The sequence below is a fragment of the Sinocyclocheilus grahami genome, unplaced genomic scaffold (genome assembly GCF_001515645.1).
Source record: "Sinocyclocheilus grahami isolate Dianchi unplaced genomic scaffold, SAMN03320097.WGS_v1.1 scaffold96.1, whole genome shotgun sequence".
In the NCBI taxonomy this organism is placed as follows: Eukaryota; Metazoa; Chordata; class Actinopteri; order Cypriniformes; family Cyprinidae; genus Sinocyclocheilus; species Sinocyclocheilus grahami.
In genome coordinates this window covers 1,666,815-1,693,477 of record NW_015505275.1, presented here as the reverse complement: position 1 = coordinate 1,693,477, position 26,663 = coordinate 1,666,815, and the positions used below count along the sequence as shown (strand labels likewise).

Here is a 26,663-nt window from a genome sequence, read left to right as displayed (position 1 = left end):
ACATATAATGTATATTATTGTTTCTCCTCTATGCCCTGCCTTTCTGAAAGGCATAGATTTTTACAAAGCTCGGTCTGAAAAGTGAGGTGTGCTCTGATTGGATATCTATCCAGTGCATTGTGATTGGCCGAATACCTCAAGCGTGTGACGGAAATGTTACGCCCCTTACCATACTTTAAAAAAAATTTGTATTAATGCTCAAAAATCAAGAATGCCCCTTACCATACTGTGATGCCTTGTCCCTGCTGGAGTGACGAGTAGTGATGGGAAGTTCGGATAATTTTACCGACTCGGACCTTTGAGTCTCGTTCAGCAAAATGAACAAATCTTTTTTCGAGTCATTTCGTTAATTTTTGCAAAATATAATTAAAATGTTACGTGTTACTTCCCTAATACGTCTACTACTTAAGGAAACGTTGATCACACTACATACAATACAAAACTGCTATAAGAAACAGAAAAGATGAATTCATTGTTTACCTGGGTCTTCAGTCTATGATTAGCTCACCTTTTATCTGACAAGTCTTCGGGTTTGGGCTTATGGGGCTGTCACGTGATGAATGAACGACTCAAACCCGAAGACTCAAGAGATGAACTAATCAATTCTCTTTCCGGCTCAGACTGCATTGGTTAAAGCTTATGGGGCTGTCACGTGATGAACGAACGACTCGGAAAAACCCGAAGACTCGAACCAGGTGAACTACTTGACTAATTCCAGTACAGAACCTATAGGATGTTGCGCATACACGACTGAACGAATCACTCCCGAGACGACTCGTTCTTCCCAAGTCACATTGAAGATTCGTTCAAAATGAACGAATCGTTCAAGAACAACACAACACTAGTGACGAGACAAAAAATTAAAACCCATTATAAACGAGGCAATTGTTGCATCCAGTGGGGACATAATTACGGATTATAATGACTTATACTGTCTTTTTACGCGTTGCATTGCATCGCGCCGCGTAAACATAAAACCATGTCTGCATTTGTGATCGGAGAAATGACAAACTACAAACGCTACTCTACACTGCTCAAAACTTGCATTTAGAGTAGACTACAGCTGGCATTGTAGTCTACTCTACCAGGATCAGGAAACAGTCCTCCATAAAATGCGCTGGACACATTGGAATATTTGGGTTGAACTGTTCTGGAACAAACAAAGTAGTTTTGCTTTCACAACGAAACACAGCTTCACTCACGGCAGGCTACAGTGAGCAGAGACGGTGGGCTTGAGAACGGCGCAGTGGACGGGCTTGCGGCAACCACATGTGACGACCCCAGACTGGACTTGACTTCGTCCACGGTGAAAGCCGATCCGGCGATCCACAGCACGAAGTTTATGTATTTCCTCAGCGACCAGCACGGATCAGCTCCAGGCATGACGAAGCGGAAATCGTCCTCTTTTGGAAGGCCAAACAAAGTAGTTTCACTTTCACAACGAAACACAGCGCCTTCACGACATGGTGGCAGCAACAACAATACTACAGCGAGAATAAAAGTTACGCCTTCTTTCTTTGCGTGAACATTTGGGCGGCGTTATGCAAATCTTCCCACATTGTGACGTAGACATGTGGGAGCATGTTAGAACGAGCCGTTTTAGGTAGGCGTGGTTGACTCTTAACTAGGCATGGACCGGTATGAGATTTTGACGGTATGATAACCTTAAGCAAAAATATCACGGTATTGTCGTTACAGCTCTAAAATTTGTTATTTTGAAATGACTGGATAAAAAAAATTCCGCTGAACACAATATGTTTTGTTTTTGAGCAACATAAAGAATATTAGGAACAGTAGAATTTGTTTATTTTTTCTTTGATTTGTTTCCTAAAAAGAAGAAAAATAAAGACTGACATCTTTATTTAACCTAAATCTGTAATTACAGTTATTTAATTTGTTGTATAATTGGATATTGGCACATTTATATAATTTCATTCATTTAGTTATATACACTGAACAAAATTATAAACGCAGCACTTTTGTTTTTGCCCCCATTTTTCATGAGCTGAGATTTTTGAACAATATTTGAGAGAAATAGGCCTTTTGTGTACATAGAAAAAGTCTTAGATCTTTGAGTTCAGCTCATGAAAAATGGGGGCAAAAACAAAAATGTTGCGTTTATAATTTTGTTCAGTGTAATTTCATATACATAATTTGATTCATTTTCAATTTGAAGCAAAAACAGAATGTTCTGACTAGCTTTGTGAAATTATACTAAATGCCTGAACGAAGCAAACAGCAGAAGCTCTGAATGAGATGCAGATCGCGTCCATCTTCAGCGTCTCTGGCCTGTGTTAACGGGCATTTACAGACTTCATATTTTCACATAAATGAGATTTTGGAAAACTATTGTATTGCAACGCAGTTTGTGCAAGTCCAGAACAGAGACGAGTTGCTTGCAATAAGACAAAAAAACGGCCGGTTCCTGATCGCGTAAGTTCCAGGGGAAGCTCCTTAAGTTCGTCCATCCTACACACACACGTGACCGCTGGCTCGCACCAACAGGAGGAGGAGAGTCGTGTTACTCTCTACACTGCACTCAACCTGAGGGATTCCTACACTTTCAGTCTTTGAAGAGACATGAAAAACAGCGCATACCGCAGGAACGGTATAACAGAAAATATTAGCGGTTTTGAAACCGTGACATTTTCAAATCGCGGTATACCTTGAAACCGGTAATCGGCCCATGCCTACTCTTAACTTTTATAAAGAATATCTCTTTGGATTTGAGACTTCAGTCTTTGCAGCTTTACAGATCTTCTTATGCACCAAGAGCTTGTAACACTCCAAAGAGAAAGGAAAATTTGAAATCGCATCATATGACCCCTTTAAAATATCCAAGAATTGAACAGATAAAGTCAGTCATTAGTGACTTCCGGAAATGAACCTGCCACATGTCTTTAAACAAGGCTGCATCATTAACCTGGCTAATGTACTGCTAAATTTTGCTTGATCAGATCAGTCAAGTAAGTTTGAAACTTCTGTGTTTACTGCTTTAAACTCCAACTTTTCACAGCATCAGGTTCAAATATCTAACTGTACAATACATTTAGCATTTTATTTATGGTAACATAAATAAAATCCTAGAATTCGCAAATGTTGCAATTTGTTCAATGAATTTTAAAGAAAGAATAATATCTGTAAACATTCTCTAAAATTAACATTTCATACATTCAAATGTTTTAATGTCAGTATGGCTGGTCAACACTCAATTCACTCATCAGGAAGCACTGGAGATAAACAGTTTACGCCACAAACACTAAATAATATATTTATATATGTGTGATGTATTATGAAGAGTCATGTGAAGTTTAGAAAACGGTGTAGTTGTTGGATTCTCCATATCCTGCTTCCTTCAGATACTGTTCAATATTGATTGGCTCAGGCACACGGAGAACACTGCTGTCATTGGCACTCTTCTCTCCTGATTGGAGTTTACGCCTGACCTCAGCCAGTGAGGGGCGGTCATGTTCCTTCCACTGACAGCAAGCTTTGATAAGTGAGAAACTGGAGAAAAGCAGTAGTAACAATTGATTATTTTGAACATACACACTGTATAACCAGTGAATACAATTATTTTACAAAACAACAATTCTAAGTGTGCATTTACAGTGAGTTGGAGCAGTTGTTCGGTTTCTTCAGGGTTTTCCCTCGCTGATGATACTGTAGAAGTTCCTTTGCAGGGATTTCAGAAAAGGGGACCTCACCTGAAAGTATAAAGAATAGGATAAACAAAAATGTGAGAGAAGTTAAAGGTGAGAGTTATTAATCATTATAAGCAAGATACAGTCAACTTAAATCATCTCAAACGAACCGGACAGCAAACTCACCAAGAGTCACCATTTCATACAGTAGCAGCCCAAGTGACCAACTGTAAAAAAAGATCAAGAAATACATGTATTTGAGCTGAAAACATGAACATTGTTTTTCCCGATAACATGTATTGTTCTTTTTACTTACACATCACTTTTTGGAGTGGCTGGTCTCTTGGCCAGTAGCTCAGGAGCCTGCCACTTTTTTCTCCCAGAATCTTCACTGTGATTAGCACTTGCTGATGTCCTTGCATACAAATCACTCAAACCCCAGAGTTTTGCGGTACAAATCCTGCTGACTAACACACTGCGAGCTTTGATGTTGCAGTGGAGAAGATCTTTGCTATGGAGAAAGTCCTACAGAGAAAGAAGCAAGAAAGGTCAGATGATCTCCATCCTTGAAACTGAACCAAAATATCACACGACACCATCATTGTTGTCATATTTGTTCCAACTAGTGCTTATATTGCCAAATACCAAAATGCTTGGATTTGACATTGAGAAAAATGGTGATAACAATATTGTGCTCACCAGTGCAGAGGACACATGTGAAGCCATGGTGAAGATCTTTTTTTCTGTCATCTGATACATGCCGTCTGGTCCAACATTATCCTGTTAATTCCAAATAACAAAAGAATTTGCACCAAAATAAGTTTATTTAGATGCACAACCTTTGAGATCAACAACATAAGATAAAGGAAGCATGTTAGAACTTAAAAAAATTGACTTATGGCCTATGTATGGCTGTTTCCCACCAGTTGAGAACCGCTGCTATAAAACATCTTGGTCAGACCTCTTACCTGTCTACACCTCCACAGGAATCCGAGCAGATCTCTGTTCTCCATCTCTTCAATAACAGTAATGAGAGGAGCTCGCAGGGATATAACTCCCAGAAGCTCCGGTAAGAAGGGATGGGGCCCTAACTGGGAAAGGAAGGATGCAAATCCCAAGAAGGACTGACTTTCATGGTTACTGGCTGAATCTGAATTTGAGAACAAAAAAAGGAGAGTGAAACTGGAATTCAAGATCTCAGTCAGACGTTATGACTATATCATAAATCACTCGGGCACCTTTAAGTACACGCAGCACCACATTTCTGTTTTCCATACGAGCCCTGTAGAGTGAGACGGAGCTGTCTGACTTCAGAGAGTATGATGCTGGGAGAGGAGACACCCCTTTGAAGTTCTCCGGTAGTCGCTGTCGTGGAAGTTCCCTGGGCTTTGTGAAGGCTGAAGCTGTGGCGCCAAAAGAGCCTCCTCCATCGGTAAAGGCCACATTGTTGTCATTAAAGGAGGCATGTTCATTTCTATAGGAGTCTCGAACTGGGCTGAACGTCATGTAAGATGTAGTGTCCAACGCTATGGGCTCACCTTCAAGAGCATTCAGACCCTGGGGAGCTACGTATAGGGAGATAGAAAGAGAGACTGTTTAGGTGGGATTCAATGAATTAAAGTATGAAAAACAGAACAGCATACTTAATAAAATATATTACCGACCAAATGTCATGTTTGTTTACTTGAAGTCAGTATCAAAACCGTTTTGTGCAAACAGTCTCAATGTGTAGATTAGAGGCGCGATTCTTAAGCCCTTGCCACGACACATAAGCACAGTGGTTTGCATTTGAGATGCAACATTTATGCTTAACACTAAAGCAAATATTTAATCCCTGTATTATGTACAGACATTATGTGTTATTAATTAGGAAATACATTTTTGTGATTAACTTTTTATTCAATTTTAAAATGTACACATCAATTTTGGTATGCATCATACATGTAGCATACATGTAAATGTATTTTGCATTTAATACATTTAGCAAAATGCGTTTAGTAACATTGAAATATATATTAAAATTATATATATATATATATACACTCTTGGCATGTTGTTTTTGAAATATATATGTAGACACTCACCATCAATGCCTTGCAAGTTTCTCCTAGTCTTGGTTGTTCGACTGGACCTGGGTTGCAGGCGATCCACCTTCTCAGGACAGAACTTCAGCAGCAGCAGAAACACCAGCGTGACCAAGAAACTCATCAAAAACAACACCGGTACGATTATCACTTCCTGTTCATACACACGGATCTCTGAGGGAGCAAATCACATGTTGACGGAATATGAGCAACTTTTTTACGTTTTAGCTTACAACTTTGGAGACATACTCGTCTAATGGTGATGATGCCTTTTTGTTTTATCCAACATACATGATCTACTCACCACACAATGTGTCTCCAGGTTTACATTCAGAATACGCAGAACTGGAAGTGGTAGCCATCCTGCGCAGAGACAGAATGTGGATTTAAAAGGTTGGAGATTTTTAAAATGAACTACCAAAACAAAAACCTTTGCAATACTTTGTTTACCAAAGTATTGCGCTGTGTTTCAGGTTGATTTCCAAATATGGAGAACATTGAAACAATGTAGATTTTAAATGTTCTAAGTCTTCTATAATGGCAGTATGAAACATCATGCTGAATTCTGGGTCAGCGTAATGTGATCAGTGTTTCGAATCAGCATAAAAGGCTTTGGGTAGTTGAGATACATCTTTGTCAACATCATCAGTGTTTTTTTTCAGGAAATAACCCCAGAAAGAAAAATGGGGGAAAATACTAAGAAATAGATTTCACATATAAATATTTACTGTGTACATACAGTAAGTAAATTATGTGTTTGTACATGAGAGTATCTTGTAAGTATAATCTCAAAGATGCTACGCTACACACTTATGCTCCATGTGCAATATGAGATGGCCTCATTTGTGAACAAACAGTGAACACCCAGTCTGGTGTGACATTCTAAATGTCAGTACAACAAGTCTAATACTTGCTATACTTTGTGTGTGTTCATGGCTGCAATTGTCAGCTGTGTTGTGCTACTAGATAAATGTGTTCTTTATATGCCTATAAGTGTGGCTGAATGTGTTTTCAGCCTGTGAAGTAAAAGGCCACTGTATTAGCTCTGTTTCTGACATCTCACTGGAACAGCCTTTTTATCTGTATTATGATTCTCAACCTGTTTGTCTGCATTTTTTCATTCTCAAAGACGACACAACAACACGTCATATTCACAGAGGTACATAGGGAAACCCACATAAGCAACTGAGATGTATTAGACATAAATATCTTGACTTAATGTATTCAAAAAATTGTGTATTTAAAAATTGTCCAATACTTTTATTCAGTAAATATTCAGTTGATCAAAAGTGACAGTAAAGACATTTATAATGTTCAAAAAAAAAGATTTCCAAATAAATAAATGCTGTTCCTTTCTAACTTTATATTCATCAAAGAATCCAGAAAAAAAAATATATCAGTTTCCACCAAAATGTTTTTAGTATCAAGAAGTATTCAACAATGATTCATGGATCATGTGACACTGAAGAATGGAGCAATGATGAAAATTCAGTTTTGCCAACACAGGAGTTAATTACATGGGGGAAAAACTGTTAAAATAGAAAACAGTCATTTTCAATTTTACTAATATTTAAATAAATACAGTCTTTGGGGGACTTTCAAAAACATTAAAGAATCATACTGACCCCAAACATTTGAATGGCAAATATAATGCTCTGCTCTCTCTGTAGTGTATTTGTCCTTTGACATAAGTGAGGAATGTTTTGACATCAATTTCACAGAACATCATTTGTGTTCTGTGCACTTTATAATACAAACTAATTCACAATAAATAATCAAATCATCTGACAGCTAATTCCACAAGTAGGCCTGCCTTGTAAACTAAAAGACTAAGTTACATATTTCACTTTGGTGGCTTTGTCTGCACGTCTGTATTGGCCTACCTGCTGGACACTGTGGTTGTAGGTGGTCTTACTCCTTGATGTTCAGTCTTTCCTTGTGTTTAGATTATCTCTATTCAGATAGTTTTCCATAATGGAAATGATATCCCATTGTTGAATACATCACTCTGTCCCATGTTTTACAGTTGTCATCAGTACCTTTTATTAGTCTCCTTCCTTGTTTCTAGAGAATCTCCTTATGATGTACTGCTTGTGTTTGTCTAGGTTGCACCTTTGTTGGTGACTTAGCTCCACCCTTTTCACCTGTGCTCCGTCTCTTCACTTGCTGTTGTTGGTAACACCCTCCTTTTCTGTAGTGCTAAAAAATATTTTTTTACGGCCAAAGGGTTTATTACAGTGCCAAGCCATTTCTACATTTCACAGAGTATCATTTACAGCTGTCAACCCCTGTGAAATTACATACATCCAGTGAAATGCTCAGACCCTGCCTTTATCTCTACTTGTGTTAAACTAATCTCATCTATAATATTCAGTTTATGTGACATTTTCTTCTTCCTGAATCTAGCCTAACCAAAACCTGATTATCCAGCTCCTCAAGTTTCTCTAGGATGTTCAGACATCCAGGCACGACTCCTGACTCAATCAATGGCCATCAAAAACAGTAGAAGAGGGTGTGCAGGTTTACCTTTCATCCAGTGTTTATGGGTCAGAATGAAAACGGTTTCGTCAGCACTTGCATTCAGTGTCTGACAGCTGATGGTTTTAAGTTGAAGGACTTCAAATAGTCCATAGTAAGATTGCACCATTGAACATTCAGTTGCATCAAAAACCAGTTAAAATCGGTTAATCAGCAAGCCATAAATAAAAAGTAATCAAAGGCAAATTTTTTAAAATAAGTCTTTACCGGCTAAAACTACAGAGATCATGCTAATTGTTTATATCTAACACAGAATAATATTTTAAGGTGCTCACTTATTATCAGACGTGGACTTAATATTTTACACCTTAGGTAAATAAAGTAAATTATAATTTTTTTTTATTGTAAAAAAAAAAAAAATTCTGGTAGTGTTAGAGTGTGGGTTAGGTTATAGTATTTATAACTAGCTGTATATTGGAGCAGATATAGAAAATTATTAATAGGATGGCATGAGGTGTGGCAGCAGCACTATAGCAAGTGTCCATGTGTAGTTCATGTGGATTTCTGATCTGTTATACACATTTGTGCTCACGAATGTGCAGAACAGTTGCATTACCATGAAGTAATCTGTACTGTTTAAAAACAATCAAAAATAACTATAAAATATAAATATCCAGGGCACCAAGACATTGGCTATTAAATCAACATATTCTAAATGTCTCTGAGCTTGTAAGAGTAGGTCTATCATTAATGCATACAGAGGACAAGTTATTTTATTAATAATGCACAGGCTGCTTGGATTACATAAATCACAAATTTGAGTGCATCAAGTTTGAGAGCAACAAAAACTTTTGTCTTATGTGAATATTATGGAAGGTCAGAACACCCTACCAACTGCCTAAAATCTCTGTCTTGCTCTCTGCCACTCACTCGCTCTAAAGCCCCATTCACATCAAGAACGATAACTATAAAGATAATGATATTAGCGTCCACACCAGCGAACGATATCTGTCTGTTTATTCTAAGGGCATACTCGTCTGCCGTTTTAAATTGTCGTGCTCGTTGTCGAGCACACTCCCAGAAAAAAAGGTACAATAGCTGTCACTCGGGCGGTACCTTTTCAAAAGGTACACTTTTGTACCTTTTAGGTACTAATATGTACACTTTTGGTACTAATGTGTACCTTTAAGGTGCCATTATGGACTCTTTTGGTACAAAGGTGTCTCTTTTAAAAAAGGTACCGCCCCAGTGACAACTTTTGTACCTTTTTTTCTGAGAGTGCAGGATGGATTCTGATTGGGTGTCAATGTTTATATCGTTCATCAGCTGGAACAAAAAGTGATTTCAGCGATATCGATTCTCTGTGCCTTTTTCGTTATGGCTGTGGTGTGGACTCTGCTATTCTTTAATATTGAGAATGATTTTTTTATCTTTATCTTTATCTTTTTACGTTATCGTCCTTGGTGTGAATGGGCCTTAAGTCTCCCTTTAACTAGTCAAGGCCTTTATCAAGCCAACATAGTTAATCAAGTTAAGATTAGATTCTTACCTATTTCTCAGATTTTCAGAGACTCCAGTCATTTGATTTAGACCAAAAATAATCTTTGAGATTCTAACTTGTTTGTTGATGTTACATTTATGCCAGTAGGTAGCAACAAATGAGCCATCGAAACAGACATTATTATCCTTTGTTAAAATTTGCTTGTCTACAAATGTTCACTAATGGTTTTCCTAACAAATAACAACAAAATAGATATATTTTTCTGTGTTCCTTTAATCATGAATGTAATAAACATGGACTAGTTCGGCATAATTCTGGGGTGGCCGATGGGGTGGCAATGCATTTTCTTTTCTTAGGGTGGCAGTTGCCACCCAATGCCTCACCACTAGATCCGCCTCTGGCTATAGCTGTGGTGTGGACTCTGCTATTCTTTAATATTGAGAATGATTTTTTTATCTTTATCGTTATCTTTTTACGTTATCGTCCTTGGTGTGAATGGGCCTTAAGTCTCCCTTTAACTAGTCAAGGCCTTTATCAAGCCAACATAGTTAATCAAGTTAAGATTAGATTCTTACCTATTTCTCAGATTTTCAGAGACTCCAGTCATTTGATTCAGACCAAAAATAATCTTTTAGATTCTAACTTGTTTGTTGATGTTACATTTATGCCAGTAGGTAGCAACAGATGAGCCATCGAAACAGACATTATTATCCTTTGTTAAAATTTGCTTGTCTACAAATGTTCACTAATGGTTTTCCTAACAAATAACAACAAAATAGATATATTTTTCTGTGTTCCTTTAATCATGAATGTAATAAACATGGACTAGTTCGGCATAATTCTGGGGTGGCCGATGGGGTGGCAATGCATTTTCTTTTCTTAGGGTGGCAGTTGCCACCCAATGCCTCACCACTAGATCCGCCTCTGGCTATATTTAAAAACATTAGAATGTCCCCTTTTAGATGTAAACGTGTGTTTGCTGTTGAATTGAAACAATGTCAATTTACACCATTTTAACATTTTATTTAGAAGTTGTTGAAATAGATTATGGAGGAGTAGTTATCACATTGTGGCTTTGGACTTGTTAGGGTGAGGCCCCATCCACCTCTCCCCTGGAACACAAAAGAAAGAGAATGATTGGACAATAGCCTTTTTAAAAATAAAAAGGAAAATGTAAATATGTCAATAAATTATGTAAATTAACTGATGGTATTAGTCGAACAAATGTTGGTTAATCGGTTAATCGTCTACATCCCTAGTCTCTAATTACCAATGAAATAAGCCATGAGCTCAAATCTGTCAGAACCAAAGAAGACCTCAGCCTTTCCATTTACATGACACACGATAAATGGGAGCCCAAAGCACTGGAAAAGCGTGGGGGGGGGGGGGGGGGGGGGGGACTGTTTAAGGAAGGTTTATGATATTTTTACCACAAACACATTTTGGTGGGAAAGACTGAGGGTGCAGAGATGCACTGACTTTATACTCCAGTGCTTCCTCTGTGACACTCTTCAGCTTGTCTTTGATTGGCTGAGATTTGGAGAGAGTCAGAATTTCCTCCACCTCATTGGCTGAGAGACCTGCCTTTAATCCTGCCTGTGCAGAAAGACATTGGAGAATACTTTAAATTGTAGTTATATAGCTATAAGATTGTGTCCTGGTTTAGCATAGATAAATATGTCAGTCTCCATCTTGGTGCTAAAATAAGTAATGACATATTTTTATTGATCTCATTTAATTTCTTATTCTCAGTTATAACATTACCTTTTCCAGTGTGTCTCCCTTTTTTTCTTTCTCTGCTACAACTGTTGCAAAATGCATCGCATTCAAAGAGTCTGAGATTGCAAAAGAGAACAGAAGAACAAAAAAGAGAATAAAAGACATGTGATTCACTTAGAAGCACATGAATATCCTTTTTTAGGTTGTAACAGCAATCTGATTGCATAAGTTAAGTGCCAAAGTTTAGCACGCACTTATACATTTTTTTTCCATAAAACAATTAAAAAAATACTCTGGAAATTGTTCAAAAATCTTTTTCTTTATAAGAGAAAGAAAACAAATATGGCTTGCATTGTGCATTGTAAATCTAGTCATAAGAACCATCTGAGAGAAACGGTGGCTTGAATACCTTTCTCAGAAAGGCTTGAAGGTTGAAACATTGGGACTCCAAAATACTCAGACAGCAGCTTCAGATCTGAGACCATGTATAGAAGTTTACTTGGGTTCAATCCAGGGGGCGGTTACCTATAGGAAAAGAACAGACTTGATAAGGGTTTCTGTCTCCATCTATAAATAATGCAAATTGTCACATATAGTTGGTAACTACATGTACATCGTTACAAATTATACTTCAGCAGTTACAAGGTTATTGCTCTAGGTAGAGTTTCACATTTAGTACATATATACTTAAAGTGATTAAATAATTACAGTATATAAGGAATAAATTTACTGTTCGGAATATCTAAAAAGCTATGACCATTAATGTTACATATGCATTTAGATTAGTTGTGATCATGTCTTTTCCCCATTACCTGAGCTGTATATGACTCCTAAATATGCTGGCTTGAATTTGAGATCGATGTTCCAAACATTTCTATAGCGACACAGCACCTTAAAAGACAAAAAATCAACACATGCATGATACTGACACTGCATTAGCACTGATGGCATGGCAATGATGTATACCAAGGCTGAAAAACATTACACACCTCAAATGCCAGCCAGGAATAAGGAGAGTCAACATCATAAAATAACTCAATAATTGTTCTGGAACTCGACATCTATAATAAATCATTTTCATTTGTAAAACCAAACAGGTTTCCTGAAAGGAATCTTGTGGGTTGTCTCGTTTTAAAATCTACTGACATTCGTTATGATATCTACTTTAAACATTACAATGCTCATGATGACTTTCGTAACTTTTTTTTATTCAACAGTGATGCAATATACAGAGCTCAAAATTCTAAAGATGGCTCCACAGTTGTTTCTCTGACGCATAAGGTGGAGCAGTGATCACATTTTAGCTGTAGGTTTTGACAGGACGAGGTCCCACCCATTTCTCCCCTGGAAGAAAAAAGAAGGAGAATGATTGGTCAATAAACAGTCTGTCAAGATATAAATATACTACAATTAATTAAACCTGTGTGTGTGTGTGTATTAGCCCTGTGATTTGGACATCTGTCCAGGGTGTTTCTCCGCCTTTTGGCCCAAGATGCTGAGTGAGACTGGCTCAAGTATCCCAGTGACCCTACAAGAATCAATATGTTCCTTAACTCTAAGTATTAATAAACACAACACCTGTTTCTCTGAACTGGCCCGTGTCAGTCATAGAGGCAGTTCTAGACCATAGTAACTGGGGGACAGGCACTTGTGCTTTTAAGGGCTACATTTTAACATTTATCTTAACGTATGTTCAGGATTATTTCAAGTCATTTTTCCCTGTGATGTATCACTCTGCAGTCTCTAGAAACTGAAGAGTGAACTCTGAAGAGTGAACCAACTCCTGGGTAAGAAATTAAAGGTAAAACTAGCCTAATGTAAGTGTAATCTATTGATTACACGCATCATAAATCCGTCTTTTTAGTCAAGTACCAGATAGGCTATAAGTGTAATGTCATAAAGTATTTTTAATATAATTGAATTTGAATTTAACATGATCACAATGTACTAAAAATATGCTACTAATTATATTGCTTCAGTTTCCATGGTTATTCAAACAACAGAAAAATTATATACAGAAAGAACATCTTGTATTAGAATTCCATCAGTTTGTGTAGAGTTTGTATGAGTTTGTGACCATTATCCCCATGAGTAACATTAGTGGTATTGTTCTGTATTTCACACTGATATTTGTATATGAGTTTCGTTTTATATGTGTTTGTTTGAGCTATCAGTAGTATACATGTATGTGTGACTACTTCATATAATGTGTATAATGTGTGGAGTTTGATTTAAACCTTACATGACACCTTATATTCATCTGCCTCAGAGAACCGCTGTGTAGTTGTATTGTTTAGTATTTTTAACATGCCAGTAATTGGAGAAGCTTTTCTAAAAATATAAAGCATAATTTAAATTTGTAAAATAATCAATGCCATTAATCAAACCAGTTGTTAATAGGGGTTATCAGGTTTACATCCTTAGTTACCGATTCGATGGGCCATGAGCTCAAATCTGTCAGAATCAAAGAAGACCTCAGTCTTCCCGTTCACATGACACACAATGAATGGAAGGCCAAAAGACTGAAAAAAGAGTGAAAACAACTGTCAAAATAAGTTTTATCATTTATGAAAAGACAAAAGGTGTAAAAACACAAGTGAAAGGCACTGACTTGATAGTCCAGTGCTTCTTGTGTCACATTTTTCAGCTTGTCTTTGATTTGCTGAGATTTGGAAAGGATTAGAAGTTCCTCCACCTCATTGGCTGAGAGACCTGACTTTAATCCTGCCTGTGGAAAACAGAAAGGCAAGCCTATTGTTAACACACTATTTTATCAAACAATAGTTTGTTTTATTGTCTTTCCTACTGGTTTATTATAAATAGATATGCCAGTCTCTGTCGTGACACTAAAATGAAATTTCTTCATGCATATGGTATGGAGTAATAATTTCAAGATTATCATGTAAATGTATTCCATTTAGTTAGTGACTGTTTTTCTTATTTAGTTTGATTTAGTTTCTTAATCCTGGATGCAGGATACCTCAGTGAGTGTGGCAGGGTGGGTAATGTCCTGATGAGTGCACCAGATATTCTTCCAGAGCTCTCTAGACACCCTTTCCACCAGCACGCCTCTCTCTTTTTCTTTCTCATCTACAGCTGTCACAAAACGCATCACATTCAAAGTGCCTTGGTTGGAAAGAAAGATAAACCTAAATAACCACTGATTGTTTACACACAAATACAAAATACTTTTTACATTTTAAATAAACAGAAAGATAGTTTATGCTTTATTAGATTATAAAAACAATCTAACATGACAAGTTTAATGCCAAATAGCACTGCTTACATGCCCTTGTAATGGACTTAACTGGCAGGGAAAAATCTTTTCCCGTAAGTTTACAATAAAAAAGTCCAGCATTCTTCTTCTGTTTGAGTGTGTGAAATCAGCTTAAAGCATGGCTTAGATTCATAAGACATCATAAAGAGAAATAGTGGTTTGTAAAAGGCCAAGGTGGATTCACAGGGACCCCAAAGAACTCAGACAGTTGCTTCAAATCTGTGACCATGTAACAAAACTTATTTTGGACCAATCCAGGTTCCAGGTTACCTAGAAATCAAGTAAAAAGGTTTTGTGACATTGTGAAGAATATCTCAACAAAAGCAACAAATTGTTTGGCATTTACCTGAACCATGAAAGACTCCTCCTAAAAATGCCGATTTGAATTTGAGGTCGATGTTCCAGACACAGCACCTTGAAACACAAAATCAACACATGCACAGTACTGACACTGTATTTGCACCGAAGGCATGGCAATGAATATACTAAGGATGAAAAACATTACTAACCTCAAATGCCAGCCAGGAATAAGGAGAGATGACATCATAGTACAACTTGACCACTTTTCTGGAATTGGACATCTGTAATAAATAATAACAATATTCACAAATCCAAACACATAAGTATGGACTACAATATACAGTATATTACAATATATTATAATGGCATTTACAGGCATGAGGGCACAATACCTTTGCTGTGTTCTTGTTCTTGTTCTGATTCCTTTAAACGGAGAAGGGTGTAGCTGCAGGATGGAGATCTCTAAGGGATAGGCTCTACAAAGAAAAGACATAGGCAAACCCCACCCCTAACCTTAACTGTATGTCTTGTACACTCCCTTTTAAACTTTCTCCAAACTTGTTTGGAATTCTTTTTCCTTTTTTGGAAACCACTTGTCTTCCACCATGTCTATGTGTTTATTAATGGTGGTTGTTTGGCAAACCAGCTTAGCTGGGATCACATGCTGTACAGACTCTGGGAGTTACAATACAATAGATCTTAATCGGGGTTCAATTTTTTTTCAATATTTAATTGAATTTTATGTGGATGAAAATAAGGCTGTGAAAGATAGACTCATCAGTCTTTCAATAACACACACTGTAGAATGGTCCTAGGCCCGATGTAATTTTCACATTCAACTTTTAAAACTGTTTTATGGAGTTTTTGTCTACTGAGTTATTTTGAAAAGAGGTTTCTTCACCTGAACTGTTTTGAGACTTTAACCTTGTAAAGCCTACATATCATATTTGATACACATATTTCTAAAGCCTCTAAATTATGTCTATGTTCTCAGCGGAGCGGTGTGCTTGTATACTTATATTATTATATAATTATTATTATTATTATACAAGAACTGCGTGAAGAGAGCATGCACAGCTGTTGTTTATATTACTGTTTGTAGCCTGTGAAAGTAAGGTTAGCTGCAGCAAGGGGCTATAATATTTTTGTTCAATATTTTCCTAATGACAATTTTATGATCGGTTTATAAAGGCTACTACCAGCACCTTTTCCCCATTTTTATCACAGAATAAGGCAGGAAATCTATTTTATAGTTTCTAAAGGCTACTAAATAATGTCAATCAGTACTGCATTATTTTATATAGTTTATTTATTACCTGGAAATAGTTTGAAAAACACATAAACCGTATATTTTCGCAATCGTGTGTTTATTGTCTTCACGGTTTTTTTCTGCTTTTTATTCAGCTCAGCTTCAGCAATAGCCGGATGCTTTTGTCCATATTAGGGTTTCCTGCACGTCACAAGTCATTCCTTCTATGAGTCTGTTTTGGACTTTCTGCACGAGAGCGCCCTCCGGCTTCGAGTATGAATTAAACATACACTGCACGGAATGTTTAGCGCTCCGTGGTGTTCATCCTATGGGGGTAGAATTGTTGCTTAATTCCAAATAAATAGATTATGATCCACAAATAAATAGAATGAGATCCACAAATGAATCTTAAAATTTCACAAACATGAATTAAATTCACAAATAAATAAAATGAGATTTGCAAATAAAAAACATTCACAAATATATATTTATGTCACAACCACAACTTTGCCTGGCATTTATTTGTGAATCGCGTCCTCTGCATTTGTAGATACTTCATACATCGTTAGATCCACAGAGCAGCTCATATACATCGACTTGACTGAAAAACTGGGAAATGCTGTTGGCTGTTGTGTGACGGCAATTTAACCTATTACACAAACAAATGTTTATTATGAGGTTGAGTTCAGTTATTTATTAGTTACTTATTGACACTTTTATTTTGTGGTTTCACCATATTGAATAAATTACGCTTCCATATCGCGTTTGAATACAGTATAGCGTTGTTCCCATATAGCCGTGATTTAAAGCTTTCTCTGGCATTTTCAAAGGCACGTAACATAAAATACTGTGGCTTGGCATGATACACAGTCTAATGGTCTAACGAAATCCAGTTTTAAACATCTTTTACTGTACCCATTATGGTGTATTTCTGCCACCTACTAGACTGGAGTGTGAAGTGACAATGGAAAATATCTTACAGGCTACTATCCAATGGTCACACTATATTAATCTCTAGTGTAACACATACAATAAGTATATAATGGCTGCTGAAAATTCAGTTTTGCCATTACAGCAATAAATTGCGTTTAAAAATATATTGAAAGAGAACAACTTTATTTTAAACTGCAATAATAATTACAGTTTTTACAGTATGATTTATTAAATTAATGCAGCCTCGGTGAGCAGGAGAAACTTTTGAACAGTAGAGTATATAGACATATTTCTTATTATTTCTGTCTCCACAGCTTTTTTCCTCTCTTTTGAATTCAGGAAGTTTATATTATAAGGGCAATGTGAATGTAGAGCATTTATAAAATTTTATTTAGAAGTATAGGAGAGCAATGATCACATTTTGGATGTAGGTTTGTCAGGGTGAGGCCCCACCCACTTCTCTCCTGTAACACAAAAGAAAGACAACGATTGGACAATGAATAGTACATTTTAATATATTTTTATATTTTAATATACCAAGGTTAGTTAGAAATGTATGGTTCAAAACATGATCAAGTGCAATAAACCACCAAGCAACCTGGGTATGATAAATATAGCCATTAGACTATAGTACAAATCCATGGTTACCGATGCAATGAGCCATGAGCTCAAATCTGTCAGAACCAAAGAAGAGCTCAGCCTTCCCGTTCGCATGACACACAGTGGAAGGAAAACCAAAGCACTGCAAAAATGGGGGGGTGGGGGGAGAAAGAGAGGTCACTGTAAGGAATATGCATTACATTTTTACCACAAAGACATTCTAGTTAGAAAGACAGAGTGCAAAGACGCAAGTAAAAGGCACTGACTTGATAGTCCAGTGCTTCTTGTGTGACACTCTTCAGCTTGTCTTTGATTGGCTGAGATTTGGAGAGGGTCAGAATTTCCTCCAACTCATTGGCCGAGAGACCTGCTTTTAATCCTGCCTGTGCAACACAAAACAAGTCTGTTTTAATATAATGGTGAAGTACAACAGAGGTTATGATGAAAATTTTCATGTATATAGTTTTATGGCATAATAATAGGAGATAGAACATGTAAATTAATTCTAATTAGCAATTTTGCAAACCAGGTTCTGCATCTGGCACCTCTTCTTTTAAAAACAGCTAATCTTGGTTATAGGATACCTCAGTAAGTGAGGCAGGCTGGGTAACGTCCTGATCAGTACTCCAGATTCTTTTCCATAGCTCTCTAGATACCCTTTCCACCAGCACGTCTCCCTCTTTTTCCTTCTCTGCTACAGCGGTCACAAAACGCATGGCATTCAAAGTGCCTACATGGAAAGATGGACAACAATTGCTCTTAAAACATATCTATATGACAGAAAAAAATCTGCAAGTATAGCTTGCATTGTGCATTTGGTCATGGTTTGAATACCTTTCTCAAACATTGCCTCAAAAACGTTTGAAGGTGGATACAAAGGAACGCCAAAATAGCCAGACACCCGCTCCAGATCTTTGGTCATGTAATGAAACTTATTTGGGACCATTCCAGGGGGCCGATTGCCTAAAAATAGAAGAAATTTGATAATATATGAACTTATAACCCACTGCTCCGGGTGTGTGTTCACGGTTTGTGTGTGTTCACTGCTGTGTGTGTGCGCACTTTGGATGGGTAAATGCAGAGCACTAATTCCGAGTATGGGTCACCATACTTGGCCACATGTCACATCACTTTCCTTTCCTTTCCTTCCTTATTTATAAAACAATGCAACATAAATACCACATTCTTTTGATATTTAAAAAAAAAAACATAATGCATTCTTAACCTGTAGATCGATTGCTTTGTTCCGAAACAGGGATTCAAATGATTACAATGTTGCTTTTTATTCTTGGTACGGTTTGCTTCACACAGCAAAGTTTCTAAACGGACCAAATTTGTTAATACAAGTCACGCGCGAGTAAACTGTTCTCTCATTGGTCAAAGTTCCACGGTTTATTTTCCGGGATTCCACTGAGCTGTCACAACTGTCATCTGTCAGAATGGAACAATAACAGCTTTGCGGGCTTATTGTTGGGTTTTTTTGTAGCGGTCGTTAATAATAATTTATCATTTTGAGCAGGAGTCCAGGATTGATTGGGAAAACATTTTTAAAATGCACATACTACAAAGAAGAGCAATAAGATGGCATTATAAAACAAAAAATTGCGCTTTAATTTTTGAATGGCAAAGACGTGCTCTCCCACATACATTCACAGGTTCATTTTGAGGTATTAGCAAAACAACAAAGCTAATGCTTTTCACGGAACTTATGTAATTACCCATTATAAATTGTGATATAGCCTGGTTCGTTGGTCCGTTGGATCGGATTGCTTTCTCACTACAACCGAACCGCTCCAGAGTTCGTTTTCAATCGAGCCGAGACCACCTCGTTCAGGCGATCTCGGACCGATTGTTTTGGCGCGGATCCGAGTGCGATTGCCGTGTTCACATATGCCCAAACGAACAGTGCTAAGGGGGGAAACGTGCCAGGTTCCGAAACAACAGGCCATGTGTGAAAACACCCTTAGACTAGATAAAAACACATTTTCATTAAAGAATCTACAGTGGTGTGAAAAAGTGTTGGCCCCCTTCCTGATTTCTTATTTTTTTGCATGTTTGTCACATTTTAATGTTTCAGATCATCAAACAAATTTCAATATTAGTCAAAGATAATGCAAGTAAACACAACATGCAGTTTTTAAATGAAGGTTTTTATTATTAAGGGAAAACAAAATCCAAAATTACATGGCCCTGTTTGAAGAAGTGTTTGCCCCCCTGTTAAAACTGTGGTCAACAATTCTGCAAAGAAGAGTGGACCAAAATTCCTCCACAGCGCTGTAACAGACTCATTGCAAGTTATCGCAAACGCTTGATTGCAGTTGTTGCTGCTAAGGGTGGCCCAACCAGTTATTAGGTTTAGGGGGCAAACACTTTTTTGCACAGGGCCTTTTAGTTTTGGATTTTGTTTTCCCTTAATAATAAAAACTTTCATTTAAAAACTGCATGTTGTTTTCACTTGTGTTATCTTTTACTAATATTTAAATTAGTTTGATGATCTGAAACATTAAAGTGTGACAAATATGCAAAAAAAGAAATCAGGAAGGGGGTCAACACTTGTTCTAACCACTGTTTTTAATAATATATATATATATATATAAACACACCCATTACCGGAGTCATGCATGACTCCCCCTAAATATGCTGGTTTAAATTTGAGGTCGAGGTTCCAAACATTTCTGTAGCGACACAGCACCTTAAACACAAAATCAACACATTATATGAGAACATCTTGAGCAAACTGGATTGCAATTAACTAACGTTACGTTAAAGGAGAAAAACAATACGCACTTCAAATGCCATCCAGGAATACGGAGAAACAATATCATAGAAAAACTCGACCACTTTTCTTGAACTAGCCATCTGTTAAGAAAATAAGCACTTTCACAAAACCGAATTTAAATATGGATTATTAGAATAATGTAATTTACATGCACGCGAGCAGTTTACCCTTGGCATCGCTGTCTCACTCGTGTACTTGAAGAGAAACCGTGTTAAAGTTCAACGCAGTTAGAACACCCGTTCATGGCAGAAAGCCCCTCATTCGCTATGACAGACTAGCAACAAGTGATGTTTGGTTCTTGAACGAATCGTTCTTTTGAGCCGGTGTTCCGGCGAATTCAGTTCCCCTGTTTCCCCCTCACAGCGCCTGCGCAACTTCGCAGTGTTGCCAAGTCCGCGGTTTTCCAGCGGTAGTTTTTAGCAGCAATTGGGCGTTTCTTTTTTATATATCCTGGCAACCCTGAAACTTCAGTACTAAAATCATGACTTCATGATTTCGCCCCGGCTAAGCAAGTCAGCTTATGGTGGGTTTGCTGTCTTTCTGCAAGCAACGTTATTTAAAATGTCATAATTATGTCTAACCACTTTTATCTGCAGAACACAGATAAAACACAGACTTCAGTTTACACTGAAAACACAGGGAACTGATTTTTCCAGAGGCCTGAGAAAAGTGGTTCCCTCCCAGTATATTACCTTCTGAGGATTTATAGATTCAAGATTTGTATTTGTAGCAAACATGGTTATATAGAGAATATATGACCAGCAGTGAAATGTAAGTCAGGTCCGCTCCATGGACAGTGCAATCATTAAAGAATACAAACACAAGACAATTATATATAAATATAGGTATGGATTTATTTTATTTTAAATGACAGGCGCTGTGAGGGGGGAACAGGGGAACTGAATTCGCCGGAACACCGGTTCTCAGGAAGTAACCGGTCGAGCCCACTGTTGCCAACTCTCGCGAGACAAATAAGCAACCGCAGCTTCAAAAACAAGCCCAATATTTTTTTATAATTTATTATCAATATTATTTATTACCAATTATTTATTACAAAACTCAAAACTCATCTCCTATCACCTGTGAGCAGAATAGGATTGGACAGATGGAAAAGGAGAAAAACACAAGCGCTTCAAAGGGGAGCTGTAACATAGCCACATATTTATAGCCTACTAAAATCAAATCTACTCCTCGTATTTGTATAGGCCTACTTGTTTTTTGTTTTTTAACAGCCCGTGATAATTAACACATTACAAAAACACTGTAAAAAATAAAAATTAGGCTACCCTATAAAGGAAAAAAGTCATCCCACTCCTCTATGTCTATCATCGCTTGGATTACAGCGTCACTCTCATTGTAGAAAAATCACGTTCAAAAAGAAGGCGCGTGCGGAGGGGGCGGAATATTTGACAAATGACGCTACAGCACTTATATTTTTGCACTGATTGGCTATTAACTGTGAGCAGACAGAGTGTCAATCAATGCATTGGAGAATACAGTGAACATAAATGAAAAGAAACGAAGTTGCTTGTCAGGTTTTCCTAACAAGCAACCATGTTTTTTTTTAAATAAACCCAAATAACCGCAACCCGCGACCCAGGATTTTTTCACGCAGCAAAAAACGAAGTTTGCCGAGGATTACCGAAGATTCTGATGAGTGAGTTGACGATACTGTGCAAGCCTGAGGCGCGTACTGGAAATATGCTTATTATGACTGTTATTAATTTACATTTTATTAAAACCTGCAAAAACATTTCTGTCGAGTGATGTAAATACATTTTACAATAGTTTATTGTGCATGCATATTATATTTAAAGTTGTTTAAGTGAAATCAAGGAACTGGTTTATTAATTATTTATACTGTAGACATGTAGAACATATTCGCGTTTGTGCATCAATGTCTGTAATGTGTGCTGTGTGGGTGTGAAACTTTTAGGAATCTTATCCAAGTTGTAGGCTAGTCAATATTGGTCAGTCAGTCGTATCTGACATAAAGGATCCGCGAATGAAACTGTGACCACAAACACTATATGGTAATAATCAGCAATATGCTTTCACACAAATAACTTTATTTTTTTTTAATGTTTCAATATGTGTTGACACAAATTACTTATTTGAATTTTTCACTGATACAACATTGCACTGAGTTGTTAAAAGAAATGCGTAGAGACGCTATTGCTTGATGACGTCAGGAACCGATTAATCGGCTTTTTGAACCGGTTCAATGAGCCGATCTGTCCGAATAGAACCGGTTCAATGAGCCGATCTGTCCGAATAGAACCGGTTCAATGAGCCGATCTGTCCGAATAGAACCGGTTCAATGAGCCGATCTGTCCGAATAGAACCGGTTCAATGAGCCGATCTGTCCGAATAGAACCGGTTCGCGGAAATGAATCGGACTTTGCATCACGATCACTACTAGCAACGACTGTTTGAATTCCGTCAACTACAAAAAGGTGTATTTGTACAGATTATGAACGACGTTTAGGAACAACACAACTTGAAATAATCTTCGTCTCGAAATTGTGATGGACACTGTCAAAACACTGCTTCGTGAAGCTTCGGATTCTTTGTTCGAACAAATTTCTCGGAGTTCATCAAAGTCAAGTGATCTCAGTGTCTCTGTTTTTTTTTAACCAGGGCTGTGTTCAGCCCACTCAGCCCCGACAAAACGGTGCAAATGCAAAACGCTTTTTAAACGGAAATGGTGGTGCGTTGAACATTCTGTTCTGATGACGCAAGAGTTGCAACTATGGCAGCTGAGAAGGCCCTTCTTTGTGTTCTTGTGGAGCCTGATGAAATCGGTATAAATACGTGTTTAATACTGCAAAATACACTCGTACAGTCATTGCCCTTGCCCTCCAGAATAAAAGAGAACATCCCAGTCGAGTGAAGGGATTTGTGGAAACTGTGGTTCCTAATTATTGTGATCCAACTGTAGTGTATTGAGTTGAATATACCCAGAATAAAGTACAAGTACTCCGGGTTAGATTCTGGTTGGCCAGTTGGTTGTCCAAGGAGGACACCTGTGTTAACGGAGCTGGTGTTCAGTTGTTGAACAGTAAAATAAAAAGAACTGCCCATCGTTGTCTCGACTTTTATTTGTGTTACTTCGAACAAACACAACAGTTGGCGATGAGGATTTTTCGGAATTTTATGGAAGCGCTTTTTCCTAGTTTTTTTTTTTCGAGTGGGCGTTTTTTTTCCTGGGAGAAGTGATTAAGAGAGAAAAAAACTAGACTCACGGAGACTGAGAGATAGGTTCAGCGCAAAATAGTAAGTGAAAGCAGAAGGATGGCAGGATATATTGGAAAGATTGATGCATTTGACAATGTTACGGACGATTGGACTTTGTACTGTGAACGAATCGAGCAGTATTTCAAAGCTAATGACATTGAAAATGGCAAGCGGGTGTCAGTGTTGTTGAGTGCGATAGGAGGGAAAGCTTATGCACTGCTGAGAAGCCTCACTGCTCCCGCAAAGCCTGCCGATCTTAGTTTTGACAACATTGTGAAAGTAATGCAAGAGCATCTAGCGCCAAAACCGCTGCTCATTGCAGAACGATTCAGATTTCATAAACGGAATCAGAATGACGGAGAGTCAATCGCAGTTTATGTCGCTGAATTAAAGAAGTTGTCAGAACACTGTCAGTTTGAGGATGGACTGAATGACGCACTGAGAGATCATCTAGTCTGTGGCATTTCACAGGGAGTATACAGAAGAGATTGCTTTTGGAGGCAGATCTAACATTCAGACGTGCGGTTGAAATTTCTGTCACCATGGAAACGGCTGCCAGAGACGCAGTGGAGCTGCGATCAGGAGTAAGACTGTCTGTAAACCAGGTGACCACTGCAGGTAAACCTAGAAAGACAATGCAAAAAGTTGAACTGTGTTATCGATGTGACAGGGGTGGACACAAAGCAAATCAGTGCAGATTCAAAACTGAAATATGCAGAAAGTGCAATAGAATTGGACACATACAAAGAGCATGTCGATCTGATGTACAATACAGTGATAAAGAGAGACAGTACAAGGCTCAGAAAAAGAAAAGTAGGAATGTGCATGCTGTCGCTGAAAACTGATACGGGATTGGCGAATTTAGGAATCTACAGTCTAAAAAAGAACTTTAAACAAGCAATCTGGCTTATACCTCAAGTGATTGGAAAGCCAATCAGAATGGAATTGGACACAGGTTCCGCCGTTTCAGTGATGTCACAGCACGAGTTTGAAAAACATTTCAAGACAGCTAAGTTAAAGCCATCGCCTGTCAAACTGAAAACATATACTGGTGAGCTCATAGTTCCGCTAGGAGTGATGCCCGTGACTGTAAAGTACAATGATCAACAGAGTGAGTTGGATCTGTACATAGTACGAACTGAGGGACCAGCACTTTGGGGACGTGACTGGTTGAGAAAGTTGCAGTTGGACTGGAAATCTATAAAAAGTCTGCAAGTCACAGTTCCTGCATCACTGTGCACTCAAGTGCTGGACAGGGCTGCCGCGGTGTTTCAATCAGGAATAGGATCTCTGAAGCATATCAAGGGGAAGATAACCTTGGAGGAGAAGGCTGTTCTGAAGTTTCACAAGGCAAGGCATGTTCCCTATGCTATTCGCCAGAAATTGGAAACTGAGCTGAATCGGTTGGAAGATGAAGGAATACTTTCAAAAGTTGACTGGAGTCCCTGGGCCACTCCTGTTGTTCCTGTGGGAAAAAAAGACGGAACTGTAAGACTGTGCAGGGATTTTAAAGTATCTGTCAACCCTGTACTGCAGGCAGAACAATATCCACTACCGAGAATAGAGGACATTTTTGCTACACTTGCAGGAGGACAGCTTTTTAGCAAAATAGACTTGGCGGAAGCGTATTTGCAAATGGAAATGGAGGAGGACTCAAAAGTGTGCTTGACTATAAATACTCACAAGGGCTTGTACCGATATAACAGGCTTGTTTTCGGTGTCGCCTCAGCACCGGCTTTATGGCAAAGGGCTATGGATCAGGTACTGCAGGGTTGCCCTGGTACCCAATGCTACCTCGATGACATCATTGTCACAGGTGACAGTGACAGTAGTCATTTGGAGAACTTGGCACAAGTCTTAAAGAGATTGGAAGAGTATGGACTGCGTGCAAGACGTAATAAGTGTGAGTTTTTCAAGGACACAATCACATATTGTGGGCACAAAATTGATGCAGATGGTCTGCACAAGTGTCATGACAAGCTAAAAGATGTTGCGGAGGCTCCACAGCCGAAAGATATCTCGCAATTGAGGTCCTTCCTTGGATTTATCAATTACTACAACAGGTTTTTGCCCAATCTAGCCACTGTTCTCCATCCTCTACAGGCCCTGTTACAAGCAGGAAAGAAATGGACGTGGTCCAAGCAATGTACGCAAGCTTTTCAGGAAGCAAAGGAACTGGTGATGTCAGATACAGTACTGACTCATTTTGACCCTCACAAACCACTAAGGTTAGCATGCGACACCTCACCATACGGAATTGGAGCGGTGTTGTCACATGTGATGGCTGATGGAATGGAGCGCCCCATAGCTTTCGCGTCATGCTCCCTTACTGTTGCTGAGAAGAACTATGCACAGATTGACAGGGAAGCTTTGAGCCTGGTATGGGGTGTGAAACGATTTAATCAGTATCTGTATGGAAACACATTTACCTTGGTTACAGATCATCAACCATTGGTTTCCATCTTCAGTCCTCAGAAAGGAGTTCCACTGACAGCAGCAGCGCGGATGCAAAGGTGGGCGTTGTTTCTGGGAGGACATAGATACCAGATTGAATTCAAAAGAACACACAAACATGCTAACGCTGATGGGCTATCACGTTTACCATTGGTTGGTTGTGATTCAAAGACAGAGAATGTAAGCACACCTTTGGATGTTTTTACAATTGCTCAGCTTGAGAGTTCTCCTGTTACAGATGAAATGATTCGGAGAGAAACCAGGAGAGATCCTACATTGTCACAGGTATATTCCGCTATACAGTCTGGCTGGAATGCAGAGCAGAAGCTTCGATTCATGCAATTCTATCAGCGCCGTGATGAACTCACTCTAGATGGGGGTTGCATCATGTGGGGATTAAGAGTTGTT

The 26,663-nt window shown here is 38.1% G+C and overlaps 3 protein-coding genes and 1 pseudogene across 5 annotated transcripts; all 4 read right to left on the bottom strand.

Moving 5' to 3' along the window:
• Nucleotides 1–3,101: 3,101 nt before the first annotated feature.
• On the bottom strand, nt 3,102–7,812 carry LOC107587900 (tyrosine-protein kinase STYK1-like). Of its 2 annotated transcripts, none has more exons than XM_016275861.1 (10): nt 7,612–7,812; nt 6,033–6,091; nt 5,729–5,902; nt 4,883–5,209; nt 4,613–4,794; nt 4,344–4,424; nt 3,961–4,169; nt 3,831–3,871; nt 3,611–3,707; nt 3,102–3,507 (listed from the first exon to the last, which is right to left on the bottom strand). In XM_016275861.1, exons 2-10 carry the CDS (start codon nt 6,088–6,090, stop codon nt 3,312–3,314), a joined length of 1,365 nt encoding a protein of 454 aa, XP_016131347.1. In that variant the 5' UTR covers nt 6,091; nt 7,612–7,812; the 3' UTR covers nt 3,102–3,311. The 2 variants fall into 2 exon arrangements, with proteins under 2 accessions (XP_016131347.1, XP_016131348.1); XM_016275862.1 differs by having other exon boundaries at nt 7,768–7,790.
• A 2,957-nt stretch (nt 7,813–10,769) lies between these two features.
• On the bottom strand, nt 10,770–12,487 carry LOC107587861 (glutathione S-transferase kappa 1-like; annotated as a pseudogene).
• Nucleotides 12,488–13,832: 1,345 nt separating this feature from the next.
• Nucleotides 13,833–15,690, bottom strand: LOC107587784 (glutathione S-transferase kappa 1-like). Its single transcript, XM_016275696.1, has 7 exons — nt 15,396–15,690; nt 15,213–15,284; nt 15,050–15,117; nt 14,862–14,973; nt 14,407–14,554; nt 14,038–14,154; nt 13,833–13,948 (listed from the first exon to the last, which is right to left on the bottom strand). Exons 1-7 carry the CDS (start codon nt 15,494–15,496, stop codon nt 13,847–13,849), a joined length of 720 nt encoding a protein of 239 aa, XP_016131182.1. The 5' UTR covers nt 15,497–15,690; the 3' UTR covers nt 13,833–13,846.
• A 1,776-nt stretch (nt 15,691–17,466) lies between these two features.
• LOC107587785 (glutathione S-transferase kappa 1-like) lies at nt 17,467–20,865 on the bottom strand. 2 transcript variants are annotated; one of them, XM_016275698.1, is made up of 8 exons: nt 20,713–20,865; nt 20,573–20,644; nt 20,396–20,477; nt 18,620–18,748; nt 18,370–18,515; nt 18,052–18,168; nt 17,834–17,927; nt 17,467–17,649 (listed from the first exon to the last, which is right to left on the bottom strand). In XM_016275698.1, exons 2-8 carry the CDS (start codon nt 20,642–20,644, stop codon nt 17,600–17,602), a joined length of 690 nt encoding a protein of 229 aa, XP_016131184.1. In that variant the 5' UTR covers nt 20,713–20,865; the 3' UTR covers nt 17,467–17,599. The 2 variants fall into 2 exon arrangements, with proteins under 2 accessions (XP_016131184.1, XP_016131183.1); XM_016275697.1 differs by having other exon boundaries at nt 17,468–17,649; nt 20,732–20,865.
• Nucleotides 20,866–26,663: the final 5,798 nt, after the last annotated feature.

What these genes read in the sequence shown, in the direction of transcription:
- LOC107587900 (XM_016275861.1), bottom strand. Translation starts at nt 6,090, where the DNA reads ATGGCTACCACTTCCAGTTCTGCGTATTCTGAATGTAAACCTGGAGAC. An exon ending in GGTGCTGCGTGTACTTAAAG is followed by an intron (nt 4,795 to 4,882) that starts GTGCCCGAGTGA and finishes TCTCAAATTCAG; the next exon opens with ATTCAGCCAGTAACCATGAA. An exon ending in GTATGAAATGGTGACTCTTG is followed by an intron (nt 3,708 to 3,830) that starts GTGAGTTTGCTG and finishes TTATACTTTCAG; the next exon opens with GTGAGGTCCCCTTTTCTGAA.
- LOC107587784 (XM_016275696.1), bottom strand. Translation starts at nt 15,496, where the DNA reads ATGTCTTTTCTTTGTAGAGCCTATCCCTTAGAGATCTCCATCCTGCAG. An exon ending in CCACCTTGGCCTTTTACAAA is followed by an intron (nt 14,555 to 14,861) that starts CCACTATTTCTC and finishes TCTTTCCAACCA; the next exon opens with AGGCACTTTGAATGTGATGC. An exon ending in ACCCTGCCACACTCACTGAG is followed by an intron (nt 14,155 to 14,406) that starts GTATCCTGCATC and finishes TGTTTTCCACAG; the next exon opens with GCAGGATTAAAGTCAGGTCT.
- LOC107587785 (XM_016275697.1), bottom strand. An exon ending in AGCCTGCCTCACTTACTGAG is followed by an intron (nt 18,169 to 18,369) that starts GTATCCTATAAC and finishes TGTGTTGCACAG; the next exon opens with GCAGGATTAAAAGCAGGTCT. An exon ending in GCTCATGGCTCATTGCATCG is followed by an intron (nt 17,650 to 17,833) that starts GTAACCATGGAT and finishes TTTGTGTTACAG; the next exon opens with GAGAGAAGTGGGTGGGGCCT.